This window comes from Melozone crissalis, unplaced genomic scaffold (genome assembly GCF_028551555.1).
Source record: "Melozone crissalis strain CALT ecotype California unplaced genomic scaffold, PUWL_Pcris_2 ptg000017l_1, whole genome shotgun sequence".
NCBI lineage: Eukaryota > Metazoa > Chordata > Aves > Passeriformes > Passerellidae > Melozone > Melozone crissalis.
Window position 1 is genome coordinate 14,075,211 of NW_026535795.1, and position 16,973 is coordinate 14,092,183.

At 45.8% G+C, this 16,973-nt stretch overlaps 2 protein-coding genes across 2 annotated transcripts in view; one reads left to right on the forward strand and one right to left on the reverse strand.

Annotated features, from left to right (window-relative positions):
* Positions 1-7,005, reverse strand: part of LOC128935830 (centrosome-associated protein CEP250-like) — a 28,499-nt gene extending 21,494 nt beyond the window's left edge. The window contains exons 1-8 of the mRNA XM_054274386.1: positions 6,889-7,005; positions 6,246-6,302; positions 5,478-5,560; positions 4,747-4,912; positions 3,332-3,438; positions 1,468-1,695; positions 786-882; positions 205-303 (exon numbers count right to left, since the gene is read on the reverse strand). Of these exons, the coding sequence (XP_054130361.1) occupies positions 205-303; positions 786-882; positions 1,468-1,695; positions 3,332-3,438; positions 4,747-4,912; positions 5,478-5,560; positions 6,246-6,302; positions 6,889-7,005 (954 nt within the window). The remainder of the gene's footprint in view (positions 1-204; positions 304-785; positions 883-1,467; positions 1,696-3,331; positions 3,439-4,746; positions 4,913-5,477; positions 5,561-6,245; positions 6,303-6,888) is intronic.
* A 4,793-nt stretch (positions 7,006-11,798) lies between these two features.
* On the forward strand, positions 11,799-14,856 carry GDF5 (growth differentiation factor 5). The gene is made up of 2 exons (XM_054274383.1): positions 11,799-12,432; positions 13,988-14,856. The coding sequence occupies exons 1-2, from the start codon at positions 11,799-11,801 to the stop codon at positions 14,854-14,856; spliced, it is 1,503 nt and encodes a 500-aa protein (XP_054130358.1).
* Positions 14,857-16,973: the final 2,117 nt, after the last annotated feature.

Below are 16,973 nucleotides of genomic sequence, written 5' to 3' on the forward strand. Positions count from 1 at the left end.
CACTGAACTGTCACAGCACAGCAACTCACAAGTTAGAACAGGTTCTGTGTCAGAAAAGAGGTCTAAAAATTAAACAGGCAATGGCAGTTAACACAGATAGTACACAACATGTATCTCTAATCCTCAGGCCAGTCTGTTGCCTTCCTCAAATACTTCAAAATCAAATTTACAGGGATGTGGTCCCTGTACCAGGTCTGTACTCACCTCAGTGATATTTTTAATGAGCTTTTGAAGGAAAATATTCTCTTCTTTGGCACTGTTAGTCAATGAAGCTGTAAATTCTTTCTCTATCCAACTTGATTCCTGAGAACAGAATAAAGAAAGGATGGGCATGGAAGAGCTGCTCCCATTTGCAGCATTCCCATCCTCAGCAGCAGTCACACTGCTGAGTCTCAGCCCTAGTGATTCCAGTATATCCCTGTCCATATCTATTCCATTTCTTCTCTACTAAAACTACAAGGAAGACCAAAAGCTAGTCTTTATAGACTGCTATTAAATGGTTAGTTCCAAGGAACACTGATCCCCAGAGACCTGAAGTCACAGGCAGAAGAGCACTGGTGGCACCCCTCAGAGGATGACACCTGAACTGTCTGCAGTTCCTCTGGCACTGCCTGCATCTGGACTGACTCCACATCTGCTGAACACACAAGGAATATTTTGGCAAGGTGCCTGATGTTCCCATACACTGGGCATCTTTACCACTGTTTCTCCTGAGGAAGCCACACCTCTGTGTTCAGGCTGAAGAGCAAACACTGGGCTGTCTCCCAGGTAAAGGTAAAACATACTAGAATCTCCACTGTGTCGTTAAGTGTTTTCATGGTCTTCTCCTTCTCCTCGTTCTGCTTCTGAGACTGTACAAGCAAGGCTGAGAGCTCCATCACCCTGAGAAGAGAAGGTCTATGTGCCATTCCAAAAGCTTTGCACACCAGCACCTGTTAAAGAGCCAAGCAGCTCCCCAAAGCATAGCATAGCAAAGTTCAACCCAGGAAACACAGCAAAGGCAGCATTCATCTCTACAGGTTAATAGGCTTGGTGTTGCACAATGGCACCTCTTGCCCCAAAGGCCTCTGCACTCAGTCTTGCAAGGAACTGTCAGCACAGAGGTGCTGCAGTGCTTGTGGTGGCCCTGGGCAAATTCCTCTCAATTCCTTCAGCATAGCCCAGAGAAGTAAAAGGACTGTACAAGAAACACAACTCTCTTTATGCTGAATTCAGTTTTTTACCAAGAATCACTTAACAGCAAAAGCACTATCAGAGGCTATCTCTGTTTTTCAGTCTTGTCTTACTTGGAAGAATTTCTGTCAGGCAAATACTTTTTTCCATCCTTTTTGTTGAAGGGAAGAGTTTGACTGAGGACAGACACAGGGCTGTGCAGGGCTGTTCTAAATGTGAGCACAGCCCATCTGTGAACCCAAGAAGCTGCCACAAAAGTTAATACTGGTAATAGCAAAGTTAAAACACCTTTACCTGTCCTGAAGCTCTTTCTTCTCCATGTCACACCTGACTTGTAAGGCTATCACTTCCTGAGCTGTCTGGTTTATTTTTGGTTCCACTTGCTGCTCTGCCTGATCCTTCAGGACAGGTTTACCCAGAGGGATGGACTCCCTGAGCTGCACACAGGAGTTCAGGCGAGAGCAGTTCACAAGAATAGATCCAGAAAGCCTCATCTGTTCTGCCTTCAGCTCTGACAAATCTCTGAAGAGGAACCAAGAAAGAGCCAATGTTCACTCCACCATCTTTATCAGCTGATTCACTTCTGAAGCATGCAATCATGCATGAGGAAGAGCTGGCAGGCAAGGTGATGTCTTTGCTGGGGACAAGTCATTCATATGACATTTGGGGACCAGGACACATCTCGACAGCTGAACAATGACTTTACCAGGTAGCCAAGTGTGGAGTCTGTTTTCTTCTGATATAAGAAGTGAGATATGGCACAGGCTAGAAGGCCTGAAGCACCTCTAATTACTCTTACTAACAATACTGTAATTATCATTACTAGATATTAGGAATTTTACGAAGATCCCCAGCTTTTATATACTCTGCTCTTGAGTGCTCTGTTATCCCCACTTGGACTGCTGAGAAGCTCAAGACTATACCTATATAATAAAACATTTCAGAAAGGTGGTGTAAGAATCAGCCTGAAATGCTGTAACACAAAAGCACAAACAATACAAGGACTAAACAGCAGGTCAGGCAGACTCTACACAATAGGGAAGACTTATAATTAAGACAAATGGCTTACAGTAACCCAGAGTTTGAAAGTGCATGTTGACACCAGAAGGTATTAATATGGCTACACTATTTTTCTTGGGAGAAAAGAACTTCAGAGAGCCCAAGAACTAGAAAACAATCACAAAAAGAGGTATCAAACTAAACAAAACAAATTGGACAAATGAAGTAACAGGGTAGAGAAGCTATTCTTTCTCTCAGTAATGCTGGAAGAGGAGTAAGTGGATACAAACTGACCAGAATAAATGTATCCTGGAAATGAAAAAGGAAAAAAATATGCATTAATCATCTTTCTCTTAGGAGCAGTGGGAAAAGAAATTTGGTAAGATTTTTTAAAGGCAGGTTTTTATAATTTCATAAAAGGGAACACTCCATATGCTGCATACACAGCTTTAGTGAGTCTCTTCCCAGGTGTCCATGCATTTCTATGCCTGTGTTCACATGCCCACACATCACCACAGTCATTGCCTGCTCACAGCCTCTGCTGTCCTCATGACCCAAGCCCTTCAGCTTTACCTGAAGAATGTGGTGGTGTTCACAGGGGTCCCAGGACAAGGGAAGAGACGAGAATCTTGACTCCATGTATCAGAAGGCTAATTTATTATTTTATGGTATATATTATATTAAAAGAAAACTATATATTAAAACTATACTAAAAGAATAAAAGAAAGGGTTTCATGAGGAGGCTAGCAAGGAATAGAAAGGAAGGAATGATAATAAAATCTTGTGACTGACCAGAGAGTCTGAGACAGCTGGACTGTGATGGGCCATTAATTAAAAACTACAACATGAGACCAATCAAAGATGCACCTGTTGCATTCCACAGCAGCAGATAATTATTGTTTACATTTTGTTTCTGAGACCTCTCAGCTTTTCAAAGATCCTAATAAAAGGATTTTTCATAAAATATGTCTGACAGAAGACCAGCAGCCAACAACTGCTCTGAGACCAGCCCAAAGCTGAATGGCATTGCTTCGGACTGCCAAAGGAGCGATCCCACCTCTGCTGTACCTAATGCAACAACATGGAGGTTCAAAAGGCAGGACCCAAAGCAAGCAAGGCACACTTGGCTGCAGGGGATGTCGCCCCAGCCCCGACTCACCGGTCCGTGGCCGTTTTCATCTCCAGGAAGAGGCGGCGCAAGGTCACCACCTGCCGCCACAGCCCCAGCAGGCGGCCGTGCTCCCCCCTCACGTAGCTGTCATAAAGCTAAACGTGCAAGGACAAAGAGAAATGCCAATTCAGCCTTCCCTGTCACTGCAGCATCTCTCAGACAGGAGAGAGTGAATCACCATCACCCACTGCCTTTTAGTAACTACTGCACCAGGGCCATCAGGGACTGAAGAGGCACCACAGAGGCCCACAGAAGGGAACACCTGCCCAGAGGGGAGCACCCACACTTCTCCCGTGGCAGTGGGTGGCAGCAGCAAGCTGATGGTGATTCACCACCTCAAAGTCACAGCAGAGGAACACAAACTCCTTCAAGGCCAGTGCCAGGTTACAACAGGCAGTCAGTACAAGAGGCCTGTCTTGTTCCTGTGTTGGCCACTTTGAATCCGAACACACGCAGACCTCTCTGGTCTCAATTGCTCAAAACAAGGATTAAGGAACTATTAAAGAGACAGGTGTTCCTGTGACTGCTCTACAGTGCCCAGCTCTATCTTCTTGACCAAGCACTGCAGTCACAGAAGGTGGGCATCTCCTCCAGCACCCTCTGCTGACACTCCCTCCCACACCCCTGTCCAACACCAGTGCATCCTCAGCAGAGCCACAGCCTCCACACAGCAAGTTCTCCATGCCAGGAACTGTGGAAACCCAGGGCACCAGGAATATTTCCCTGAATGCTCTGGGGTGCCCTGACCCCCAGGGGAACACTGACTTTGACCCTCATTCATAGAGAAAGTTTCCTAAACTCCAGAATAGACTAGAATCTACTAGGGTGTGAAGCAGATTGTAGAGAGTAGTGTAGGTGGTATCACTTAGGTGGGAAATTTAGGTTTTAGGATTTTTAGTACGTAGTGGACAGAAGCAAGATGGAGGGCACAGGGTGTCATCCTGGGCTTCTTCTTCCTCCTTCCTCATTGGTTTGGGTGGCATTTTGTAATTGGGTGGAAAAGTCCCCATTGCAGCTCTTTAGGATCAGTTATTGGGTTAAAAGGGAAAATAATCCAGGTGTCCGTTCTTAATTGGATAGTTTAGCTTTAAAAGACCTTGTAACAAAATATTGTTAGCCATTTTTGCAGTGCCTTTCCAGTGCACTGATCTGGTGTGGACAGCATGCAAAACTCCAGATAAGATAACAATAAACAAGAACCTGAAGACCGAAAAGAGCGAGTGTGTCTCTGTTTCCTGACACAAGACTGCTCCAGGAGGGTCTCCCCCAACAGAGGAGCCCCCTGGGAGGGCCCAGCCAGAGTCCCAGAAGTCGGGGAATCAACAGCAGGTACCCAACAAGGAACAAAAGGCATTCCCACTCCCATTCTCACTCCCCTCTGGCACTCCCGTGCCCATCCTCACCTCCCGTTCACGGCGCCATTCACTCTCCTTCAGCTCCAGCTCCTCCCGGGCCCTCATCCAATCCACCGTCAGCTTCCCAACGTCTTCCTTGAGGGCAGAATTCACCTCGCTGGCTTTATCGAGGTGCTCCCGCAGGAGAGTGTTCACTTCTGCCAGATTCTCACACCTTGGAGAGGGAGAGAAACAACAATGAGGTCACTGAGCAACAGCTGTCCAGCACCCCTGTGATTTTCCAGCTCCCTTAACAGTGACTTTGTTGTCTGAGAGGCAGTAAAAGCACTTTACAGGCTTAACTAAGATCTCTCTGTGATGAAAACCTCATTTGCTTCTCTGTGCTTTGAGCCTTCAATTTCCATCCATGATTTTGGTTTCCCCTTCAACCCTGATGACGCTCACAAGTAACAATTTGTCCCCTCTTCATGCTGATGGTCACTGGATGTATCACTTTTCTATAGCACTGTCCAGAGTTGTTCCCCTACTGAACCACAGAATAATTTTGGCTGGAAAGGGACCTTTCACCAGAATACACACCCCACTTCCCCACTCAAAGCAGAGCCACTCAGCACACAGCACTATTACTGCACCACAGAAAGCAGATTGTGGACCTTTCTCCTGTCAGAGCAGCTTGCCCAACCGCTTCCCTTGGGGAGACCAGGTAGCACCGACAGGTTTTCCCTCACTTCCATGAGCATCCAGGATACCAAGTATGAAGAAATGCTTCTTCCTTGTACCTGTGCTGCTCCTCTTCCACCTGAAGCAGTGCTTTCTCCAGGCTGTGGTCTGCTGTGGCTTTCCACCTGCCTGGAAGGGATCCCTTTAAGAAGAAAGGAAAGGTTTAGTCAAATGATAGTGTTTCTTCCACCACTGTCAGCATCCACCACTTTCCCATCCATTTGTTGGGTATCTCAGGAGGTCACGGCTTCTTCCAGGTGTAACAGTGTTGTGACTACAGGGAGGAAGGGAAGGATGTTAGTGTGAGTAGCTCTCCTCACTCTCCCACTGCTACGTGTCCTCGCTTCATGACTTCAAGTGCTGATTTGGACTTGAAGCCTGGGAGTGCTCTCCTATTCTTCCACCCCTTGGCTTCTAGGTTTACTTTAGCTATGAAGCAGAAAGAAATGCATAGGGCCAGTTCTGTATGTTGACCACCAGACTTCCAAAAAGCTGTTTCAACTGGTTCTTTCTCCAGGACAGCTGTACCATGTAACACACAGCACAGTCCTCTCCTGAGACCCAGGACAAATGTAACTCCAATGAAGCACTCTTTCACAAAATTAAAATCCTCAACTGGGTTTTCTGGACTTGTTTTTCTGGGACTACTGGCTGCTCTAAGAACCACAAATGGACAAAACACTGATGGGAAAATTCAGAGTGTTTCTCTAAGCCCTCAGACAGTAAAAATTTACTTTCTTGAAATTGGATTGTAGAGAGTTTTTATTGGTCTACATTTGGGAACATTAGATACATCCTTTTTAGTTCACAACCTGCAGCACACTCACCCCTCCAGCTTTCACTTGCTGCTCCAACTCTCGACACCAGGTCTGGTACTGCAGTACCTGAATGGATACAGAAAATGAAGATGAGAGAAGCAGCTTGTTATAGACTCCACTCACCCCACATTAACTTTTCTCTGACTCTGTACAAGAGTGATTCTGATACGCTCCACAAGAAGTCACTGCAATACAGGGAAGTTTCACTGTAATAGGACAGAATTGGGGCGGGGTTTCCCTCAGGCACTGTCTGCCCACCTGAGACAGCGGCAGCAAGCAGAACCATGGGACAGCTGCGGGCAGCTCTACCTGACCGACGGGCCCCGCGTACCCCGAGCCAACATCTGGCTGTTCAAGGGGGTCCTTGAAGCGACCGAAACGAGTTTTCAAACTTGCTCTGCAAGCCAACCAGCCCAACTCCTGCCCGGGACAAACCCCGCTAACGGGGCCGAACAGCGGCGATGCTGCAGGCACCGAGATCAGGAGGGGCTCGGCAGCGAGGCCGCGGCGGGACGGGCGCTCCCGGGGCCTCCCAGCTCCGAGCTCGGCGCCGCCCGCCCGGGGAGGCCCCGCGAGTTCCCGCCGAGTCCCCCCGGGCAGCGCGGGCGGCCCCGCTCCCCCTCCCCGCCGCCGGGCAGCGCCCGCTGCTCACCTCGTCCTGCAGCTGCCGCACCAGCCCCACCTGCCGCTGCTGCGCCTCCTCCGCGCTCCGCAGCCGCCGCCGCAGCGAGCCCGGGCTGAGCTCCCCATAGCCCGCGCTGCCCGCCATGGCCGGCCCAGCCCAGCCCAGCCCGGGCCCGGCCCAGCCCGCCCCGAGGGTCCCGCCCCGCCGGCCGCGGGAGGAGCGGCTCCTCGGGGCCGGCCGGAGGCAGCGCAGGCTCCGTGAGGGGCGGCGCGGCCTGCCCGTGGCGGGCCCAGCGCGGGCCGCTGTGGGCGCTTCCGCTCCGGCAGGGAATATAATCAGAAAATACAGTGACAGTGAACCCTCTGCATTCCATCGGGAATTGTTCTGGGAGTTAGTTAAGTGTGGAAAACGCCAATCACTTGGTTTTAAAATTTTAAAAGTTTAATAGTAATAAAATGGTTATAAAAATAGTAATACAATTAGAGTAATAATAATTTGGACAATTTGAATTAGGACAATATGAGACAATAGAGACAAAGAGTTACGGACGTCCAGGTACCTTTTTCTGGGTAGAACGAGCCCGAAAAAGGATCCCCGTTAACAGAGGATTAACCCTTAAAAGCAACAGCCTGTTGCATATTCATACACTTCATACATGATGCATAAATTCCATTCAAACACAGGATTCTGGTCAGTGTCAGCTTCTTCCTCTGAATCCTAACAGCGCCTTCGAGGCGGGAAGAAGTTCATTTCTTCTGATAAGAGAGCAATAAATTCTTTTTCTCTGAAAGATTTAGGTGTCCTGTGGCTGCTATTTTACTGCGAGTCCTTTATTCAAAAAAAGTATCCTACATAGCATAGTTTCTATTTTAACATTTTTTATAACCTAAAACTGTATTTAACACACTACTTAAGGGAATTAACAGAGCATTACTTTCTAACATAACACATATAATATTCATTTTAATATTTGCAAAAAGCCAATCATAAAATACATGCATTTTTCACATTAAATTAAACCCATTGCTAAAAATATGTTTCATTTTTTATTTGGCTGCTGAATGACACTGGCTTGTTTTCAGTCCCTGCTTTTTCCCGTGACAGTGAATGCTTCATCAATGACATTCTGTTTGTTTTTTTTTTTTTAAGATGCGGAATAAATTAATTGCCACCAAAATTGTCTTTGGTCAGCAAAGTAATTCGGGATCTCAGGATCTCCCTCTCAAGTCTTGAATAATTTAAATATGCTTCTATTGCAAAGATGAACAATACCTATCAAAGGCAACTCAGGCTAATTAACATTGTATATCAAATGGGAGGACTCAGTGAAAAGGCCTGAAGAAGCTTGAAACAAACCCTGAATTTCTCTAACTAGTAACAGGCAGAGGTACCAAAAATAAGAAAAAAAAAATCTACTTGATTCAGAGTTGGGGAAATTAGGTACATCTGTGGAATCAAGAAACAAAACACTCCCACTCAGGATATTCCATGTTTCTATGATTCTGTGCTTTGTAGTTCGCTACTGTTTGCAGATGTAGCCAAGTTTATTGATAACCAGTAACAAAATTATTTCTTTGGACTTCCAACTTTTTATTTAAGAGCACAACATTGTTTTAAATTATGCCACCTTCACATGGAAGTGGAAACATCATTACATTTGTTTTGCTCTGGCCCAAGACAAGCAAGTTTTAATTTTAACATCTGTAGGTTTTGTGCAATTCTTTCCTTCTGAAAAGTACAGAGCTGTTAAGTTCCTTCCTAAATTATAACTTCACACTTTTAAAAAGCAGTTGCCCAAGAGCTGTGGTGCAGAGGTCTAAATCCTCACAGAAATAGAATTAGTTTCAATAAGCAAAACAATGTGACAGCAAGTGGCCTAATACATGGAGTTAACTCAATCTTCTAAGTCCTTTCTGGAAATTAGTGCACCTGGGAAAGGACAATGAATTTCCTGATAGATCACTCCACAGACTTCCATGTGCAGCTTCAACTGCAACTTTGCAGCAGAGAGCAAATTCTAACTCTTGGCATCACATATCCAGTGGAGCTGTTCATCCCCAGGGAATGGCAGCGTTTTCAACACTGTGAAATCTTCCTCTGGCTCCCCAGAGTGATCCCTTGCTCTAGACCATGCTGGACATCCAGAAGGGCTGAGATTGTCTGAGAAGGCATCACAGCTCATGTAGGCATGATATAATGTCAGGATCTGGAGAACAGGAGGCAGAGCACTTCAGGGAGCAGGGACACAGGTGCTCCTCCCTTTTCAAATCCCACCCAGACCGTGTGAGGGAGGAGCTGCTGTCACAGAACAGGCTGGGGAGGACAGGTGGGCTACATGAACCTGGCCACTCGAGGGAAGGGGCACAGAAATGTGGCTGGTGGTGAGCAGTGAAGGGCTTGGAGCACCACTGCCACTGTGCCCTGTGTATCCAGAGCCTCACCAGCAGGAGGGTTTCCAGCTACACACTGAACTCCTGCAGTGGAGTTTGAGTTTAGCCAGCTGGAATGACTCCACAATGGTGTAGGGATCATAGGAACCTCTCAGTCTGTGGGTCTTGTTCAGGGTCAGCATTCCACTGTGGGGTCTGTGGGGCTCAGTGCACTCCACAGCATCCGTGCTCCCGTGGTTCCAAGCACTGGGATGGTGTTTGCTTCAAAAGAGCCTCTTTCAAAGAAAGAGATTAGTTTGCACACCTTGTTTTGCTTGCTTTTCCTTTTTTCTTTCTGTCTAGCTCTGTCCAGCCCACTAAGATTTTTTCATCTCAGACACATAAATATTCTTTGAACATATCAATGATCATGCTTTATTTGATTTACTACGACAAGGCCCATGTAATCACACTGTCCAACCTCCTGCTCTTTCACGTCCCATCTCTTAAATAATTTGTAAATCTGTTTCCAAATCTCAGCCAAGTTTGATAGCGCAAATGACCTTTTAAAGATATTAAATTCTTACAAGCAATGTGAAAACTGGAAGCTGGATAGATTAAAAGTGGAAATTCAGCATTTAGATACTTTTCTGGCTTACTGGCAAGCTGATCAATACCCCCACGGTGCAGAACCAGACACAGCACACCACCCAGCAGAAAGGTGGGTAATATGGGAGGGATAAAGTGGCTGGGAGGGCCATGGGATGGTGTGGAGTGACTGCTGGGGAATGGTTTCACCAGAGGTAACTCCCAGGAGATCTGCTTTATTTTGTAGGGAAATACAAAAAGTACAACTGACAGCAGAGGAAGGGCCATTAGATCAAAATCAGGAGGATCATGATTCAAATCTACCTTATTTGTGTCATCTGTAAAATCACTGGACTCTTCTATCCTTCAGTTCCTCCACCAAAACAAGTGAAGAAGCATTCAGAGCTCCTTATTTCATGCAGGTTGCTATTTATGAAAGCAGTTCACTGCTGCTGATACTGTCAGGGTCAGACCCCTGTCAGGGTGGGTGGGCAATGCTACAGCACACACAGAACAAGCTAAAAGGTGCTGTCCCTTTTTTCTTTCATCTTAACTCAGAAAGAAAAGCAATTGCAGAAGGAATGGGCTTAGCATCAGTGCAAGATGAGAGATGGGTCCCAGTAATCCCTGCTGAGTCCAGCCCAGTGCCTCCTTTCCCGAAGGCTCCTTTAGAACAACAGTTCATTTTGTGCAGGTTATCAAAGACACACCTGGCTGAAAGCTGCAGGACAGCCCGGACAGCGAGGAGCGCTGGTTTTGACCCGCAGCCTTCTTGGGGCCCCAGGGTCAGCAGCTCTTGGGCATTTTGCATCTAAAATTAAACAAAGGCTGGTGTTCAGCAGTCTCGGGAGGAAAGACGGGGTTAGGGCTATCTCCAGCTCCCGAGAGGCCCTGCAGAAGGAGGAGGATGAGGAGGAGGAGGATGGCTGCCTGCAGGGTGCACTGCTGCCCCGCCGCACCGCGCCCCGGGGGCATCCCCTGCGGCAGGAGCTGCTGCTCCAGCTGCGCTGACACGGGGTTTTTAAAGCACAGCAATAAATAAGCCAAAATACACTGACTGCGGGCACGGCCCTGTTGAGTTTGTGTAAAATTAAATGTTACCCTCGTTAAGCGCCGGCGTTGCAGCACAGCCCTTCAGTCACAGGGGGACGAAGTGAAAGCACTGTCAGAAGTTCTCTGGAAAAAGAGCTACATGAGTTATTTCTAAATTAGTTTATGTATGTGTCCAGCGGACTGTGTGACAGCTCTCAGTTGTTGATCTTGCAGTTTGTCCTGTCTAAACGTGAAGTTCATCGAGGGCTGAGGCAGAGGTCATACTGCCACTTGAAAAGGCATCCTCTGGAGTTTTGAGCCTGTGGAGCTGTTTCACATGAGGCAGAGTATGACTCATGCTAATGAAAAGGGTAAAGAAGATTTTTTTTTAAGAAATATATCGCAGTTAAATTAGTTTAGACAGCATGACATCAGAGAGTAATTAAATAGGTTTGTTGGAATTCCGTTTCCAATTCCAGAGTTCAGGTTTGTAAAAGATTTCTGAGCACCTGCAGGCCTCTGTGTGTGAAATATTTTCACTGGAAAGGATTCAAAACTCAAAACTTTAAAAAAACCTTTTAACACAGAGGCAGCATTACGCCATTCTTCCTTCTTGGAAAAAAAAAAAAAACCCTTGGATTTAAACAAGACTCCTTCAAGTTTTCAGTCAGTTTTACAGAAGAAAACGAGGTGGTAAACTTTCTCTTTTCAAGAACAACTTCTTTACAGCTGCTAACTGAAGTCAGGGGAGATCATATCTGAGTACATGAGCATTTCCACTATGGGACTGGATACAAGTATTGAACAACGATATCTGAAATGTTTTAATCTCAAACGAAAACCATTTTTGCTAACTTTGGTTTTTAATTTCTTTCATGTTTTCTTCTGCCAAACTGGAGGAACCTTTTCTGAGTTTTTCTTTAGTGGCATTCAGAGGAAGACCAGAGGATGAAAATCCTGCATTTTCTCACTTTACTGCTTTGGCATTTGACTTGGCTGTCTCTGGATCTAGTTCCTGGAGCGCTGAGTAATTCTGAAGCAGGCCAGGGTAATCCAGGATCTAAACTAGGTTTTTTGAAAGCAGAAGGAAAGGAGAGGAATCCCTCTGCACGGGCAGGTACATTGAGGACTGCAAGCCATGGATACAGTGCTGGGACCTCAAAGGCCAGGACTAAAAGCAGTGCTGTTCAGGCTGGAGCTCTGCTGGCCAAGAACGATGACTCAAAGAAGGTTCCCTCGAGAACAGCAGCCACGGAGGGCAAGGTAGGACATCTCCCCAGCAGACCTTCTGGAGTAAGGACAGTCACTCCAAAGGTTCAAAATCTTAGCAGCAAGGTGGCTTTGAAAAAAACTGGCACAAGCAGTACTGACAGTGATTCTCTCAAATCCAAAAAGACTAAAGAGCCTGTAACCCAGAGGGAAGCTAAGGAAACTTTCCGACATCCCCCGATAACGCCACATGAATACATGCTCTCTTTGTACAGGACTCTCTCAGATGCAGAAAGAAAGGGTGTTAATGGAAGTGTAAAACTGGAGGCTGGACTTGCCAATACAATAACCAGCTTTATAGACAAAGGACAAGGTAAGAAAGGAGCTTGTGTGTGAGTGAGTGTGGACAGAGAGAGATGTCTGAGCGTGCTTGTAAATGCAGAGAGTATTGGAAAATAATCATGCTTTGGAAAAGTCAAAGAGCTCTTTTTAATGTAAATGAAATCACACAACTTTGCTGCAGATTTTGTCCTCCTGACTTATCTTGGAAAACTCATTTACAGGCAGAACTAGATGGTTGTGTGGCAGCCAAAGAAAACATTTAGGAAGTATTTTAGATGCATATTGTTGAAAATCAATCAGTCTTTGCATGCTTAGGTGTTTAAAAACCTTTCGGATTTTTGTCTTATTTTTTCTTTCTAGCTAGCTGGAAACTAGCTCATGGAAACAACTAATGTTAGATTGTAGTGTGCCTAAAAACATACAATATGCTAAGAACAGAGCTATTCTGTGATAAAAAAAAAAAATCAAAAAAACAAAAAACCAGCCTGGTTTGTTCAAGGTAGAATTGTGAGGAACTACACTGCAGACCCAGGGGTCATTATCCTGTGGGGGGGTGTATCTGAACTACCTTAAAACATTCAGGTAGCACCAAGGAGCCCGCAGCTCAGCACAGGCTACCAAGGGTAATAACATCCAGGACTCCAGAACTTGCAGCTCAACATTCCTGTTCCAAACACTTCTGGAAATTTGGGCTATTGTCTGCTTTCACAGGAGAAATAACCAGCCTCCCAATGAATGGTGTTCACCTCCCCACCCTGCTTTGGGAGCCCCCTCTTGCTTCCAGTGACATTTGTAAGAGTTTTGTTACGTTCTCAAGGAAGCAACACAGCTGGTGAAGGAATTGTGATGAAAGACTCACCAGGACTGGATTTGTTTGCCATCCCTTCATTAATAGCTTGGCTGCTGGGAAGGGAGGATGCACTGCTCACAAGTGCTGCCTTCAGGTTCCCAGCTTGCCCCTGGAAGGCTCTGTTAATGTCACCTCACTGGAATGAATATGGTTCAGCCATATTCTTCACCACCTGAAGCAAGTGAATGTAAAGGCAGGATAAAGAGAGGAATTTTTTTTCTGCTCAGTTTGAAAAATTGTGAATTATCTGGGGTTAGTTAATTAGGCAATTATCCTTATGTCTGGCAGTTCCTAGGGAGGCTGGTTTTAAAGGACTAATTTACTATTGCATCATCTAAGGGTAAATTTGCTCGTGTTTGGAGCCAGCATAAGGCCTGAAGCTCTCTTTCAGTAATTTAAGTAGGATATAAGTGGTAAATAGGTCATGTGAATGCTCAGCCCTGAAATAGTATTATTTGTCAACTGGCTAACTGGCTACCTTTGAAGGTAGAAAATGCCCATTGGTAATATAAAGAAGATTTCTACAAGGCAGACTCAGAAATTAATTTCTCTGGTGAGTCCCTGAGTTCTTCTGAGTCCCTGCATGGGGCTGATCCCTTAGACAAAAATTGCTCTTTCTGTTCAGTGGGCTAACTTCGAGGCTTATAAGCAAATTTGAGTAAAAACCATTAAGAACTGAATAAGTGATATTGCTCTGTGCTTGATACACATTTAAAAATCTGTGTGCTTTTTTTAGATGAGCGAGCACCAACTATAAGAAAACAAAAATATATTTTTGACATCAGTGCATTAGAAAAAGATGGTTTGCTGGGAGCAGAGCTTCGAATATTGAGAAAAAAACCTTCTGATACCTGGAAGTCTCATTCTTCTGGAAAAACTTCCCAAGTAAAATTATTTAGTTGCTCTACAAACAGACAAGCCTCAACACTCTTGGACTCTCGGACTGTCAGCATCACCGATACACCCAAGTGGGAAGTGTTTGACATCTGGAAACTTTTCAGAAACTTTAAAAACTTGGTTAACTTGTGTTTTGAACTGGAAACTTTTGACAGGGGGAGAGCTGTTGATCTCAGGAGTGTGGGATTTAATAGAACAGGAAGACAGGTCAATGAGAAGGCTCTGTTCTTGGTGTTTGGGAGGACGAAAAAAAGAGACTTATTCTTCAATGAAATCAAAGCTAGATCCGGCCAAGATGACAAAACTGTTTATGAGTACTTATTCAACCAGAGGCGGAAGAGAAGAGCTCCTCTAGCAACACGGCAAGGCAAGAGGCCCACCAAGAACCTGAAGGCGAGGTGCAGCAGAAAAGCCCTCCACGTGAATTTTAAGGATATGGGCTGGGATGACTGGATAATTGCCCCCCTGGAGTATGAGGCCTATCACTGTGAAGGGCTCTGTGAATTCCCGCTCCGCTCCCACCTGGAGCCCACCAACCACGCGGTTATCCAGACTTTAATGAACTCCATGGACCCCGAGTCCACGCCCCCGACTTGCTGCGTCCCGACCCGGCTGAGCCCCATCAGCATCCTTTTCATTGACTCTGCAAACAACGTGGTCTACAAGCAGTACGAGGACATGGTGGTGGAGTCCTGTGGCTGCAGGTAGCAGAACAGCTGCTCACGTGAATATGTTATGAAAGGTAGTTTGACACATTGGACATAACTTCTCAAACAAGGTTAACTAGATTTCTTACCCTTAGGGTAAGTGTGTTTACAAGGATGTAGCAATAAATCCAGTGTTTCTGTGTGTCTCCATGGACATATTGCAGATGCATTTGGATGCTGTCACACAGCTGGATTTAAGGCCCTGTGCCGCTGGCAACACAGGACTGACTCTAAGTGAAGTCCATGACAGAGAAGATGATACCTGGACACCTTGAGATCTCCTGCTTTTAGCCTCAAGGCAGTGGATGGAGATGATATCAGTGAGCTGTGGATATGACCTGTTTGTTCCTTGAACATTGTTCTTGAGAATGAATTTCTGTCTGATTTCCATGTGCTATGTCCATTCATAAATGTGAGAAAAGAGTCCCAATGTTGACAAGAGTTGTTGTGTTCTGGTGTGCCCCCATCTTGGTGTAAATAGTTGCACTGTAATATGATTTCCTTCTGATTAGCTCTTGAAACTATGCATTTATAAAAAGGGGTCATTAAATATAATATGTTGGCTTAGTTTTAAGTTTTACATAAAGATGGGTGATGCAGGAGGTATTTGCTTCCATGTATGTTTTCCTCCAAGCTACACATCTTTCTTAAGTATCCACCTTTCCATTATTATGTAGCAAAATATATTATTCTGTATAAGGTCCAAGTTGTTCTCAAGTGCTCATAGTAAAAGTGTTCAATTATGGCATAAGATGTAATAAATTATTGACACTGTGCTGCATTGTGCCTAGCTGTCCAACTCTGCCTAATTATAACACAATTAAGAAATTGTTTTATGTTTTTGTACAATAAATACAAGTGAAAGGTAATTTTCCATGCAGCAGAATACCAGGGGTATGTAAAACATGTCTGTGCATTTTGCTGCCACAGAGAGAAACCGTGGAAACATTGAAGGAAAGATCTGAAAAGAAGGCCTGGTTTGATCTGGTGGGGAATGACACTGTGACGTGATGTGTTTGGGGCAAAAATGAGTTATGCAGATGGGTGCAAAAGAGCTTTGGTATCCATTTATTCCAGCCTCCAAGGGCTCTGTGCTCGTATATCTCCTTTATCTATTACAGACATGGATTATAAATGGGATTGCCCCTGTATGTTTCCACCCACAAAACTAGGTACCAAATGTTCAACTACAGATGGATCAGAAAGGTGCTGTGAACCAACAGAAATTACTGAAGGAGTTTATCCATGGTACAAAATATAAATGCTAAATTTTGATATTGCTTAGACCATCGAGTCATAAGATTTCCTGGCTCTGCACAGCATCACTGGTGTGGTAGAGGCAGGGAGCTGAGTACAGTCCCCAAGGTCCTTCTGCTCAGTACCCCAGTCTGGACATGCTGCAGCTCACACCAGCAGCAAAGCATCCTAAATTCCTGATCAATGGCCATAAACAGTGACATAAAGCTCTGCCCTTCCTCCTGCACTCTCTGGGCAGCTCAGCCTTTAACCAGCTTAATGTACCTGGATAAGCAGCCTTGCTGCCAGACACCTGGGGAACCCCAGTGCAGGGGACCTGCCCTGTGCCCTCACCTGCAGCTCGGGGATGCAGAACAGCCCTGCAGGGAGCTTTGGTCTGTGGGATTTGCGCAGTGCCATCATTCCTGCCTGCAGAGACTGACACTGCCTGGTTTTCCTGCCTGCAGAGACTGACACTGCCTGGTTTTCCTGCCTGCAGGCACTGCCCGCCTGCTGCAAACCTGGGGACCAGAAAGCTGCCCCTGCCCAGATGGTGAATGCCCAGCAGGGCAGCAGGCACAAGAATGAGGAACACTTGAAGGTCCTTTGTACCAAGTGTGTGAGAAATCCAGGTGTTTTATGGGTCTTTTTGGTGGGCCAGGGCTGCCTGCAGGGATTCCCCTTCTCCGTTCAGGACTCTCGGTGTCCCGTCCCAGGTCCTGCTCTTCCTCATCCTCATGGAGCCTGAGGCCAGGCACAGCATTACTGGCCCCAGCACTACCTGCCTTCACCAGCCAGTCTTTCAAAACTACAAGTCTAAGCTTTACTAAAACCTGATTTAAATACTGCTGATTTTTACTGTTGCTACAGTAGGAGGGAAAA

Bases quoted from the DNA above. Each gene is read 5' to 3' on its own strand.
- GDF5 (XM_054274383.1), top strand. From the start codon at position 11,799: ATGAAAATCCTGCATTTTCTCACTTTACTGCTTTGGCATTTGACTTGG. The intron at 12,433-13,987 runs GTAAGAAAGGAG...TGCTTTTTTTAG, and splicing joins CTTTATAGACAAAGGACAAG to ATGAGCGAGCACCAACTATA.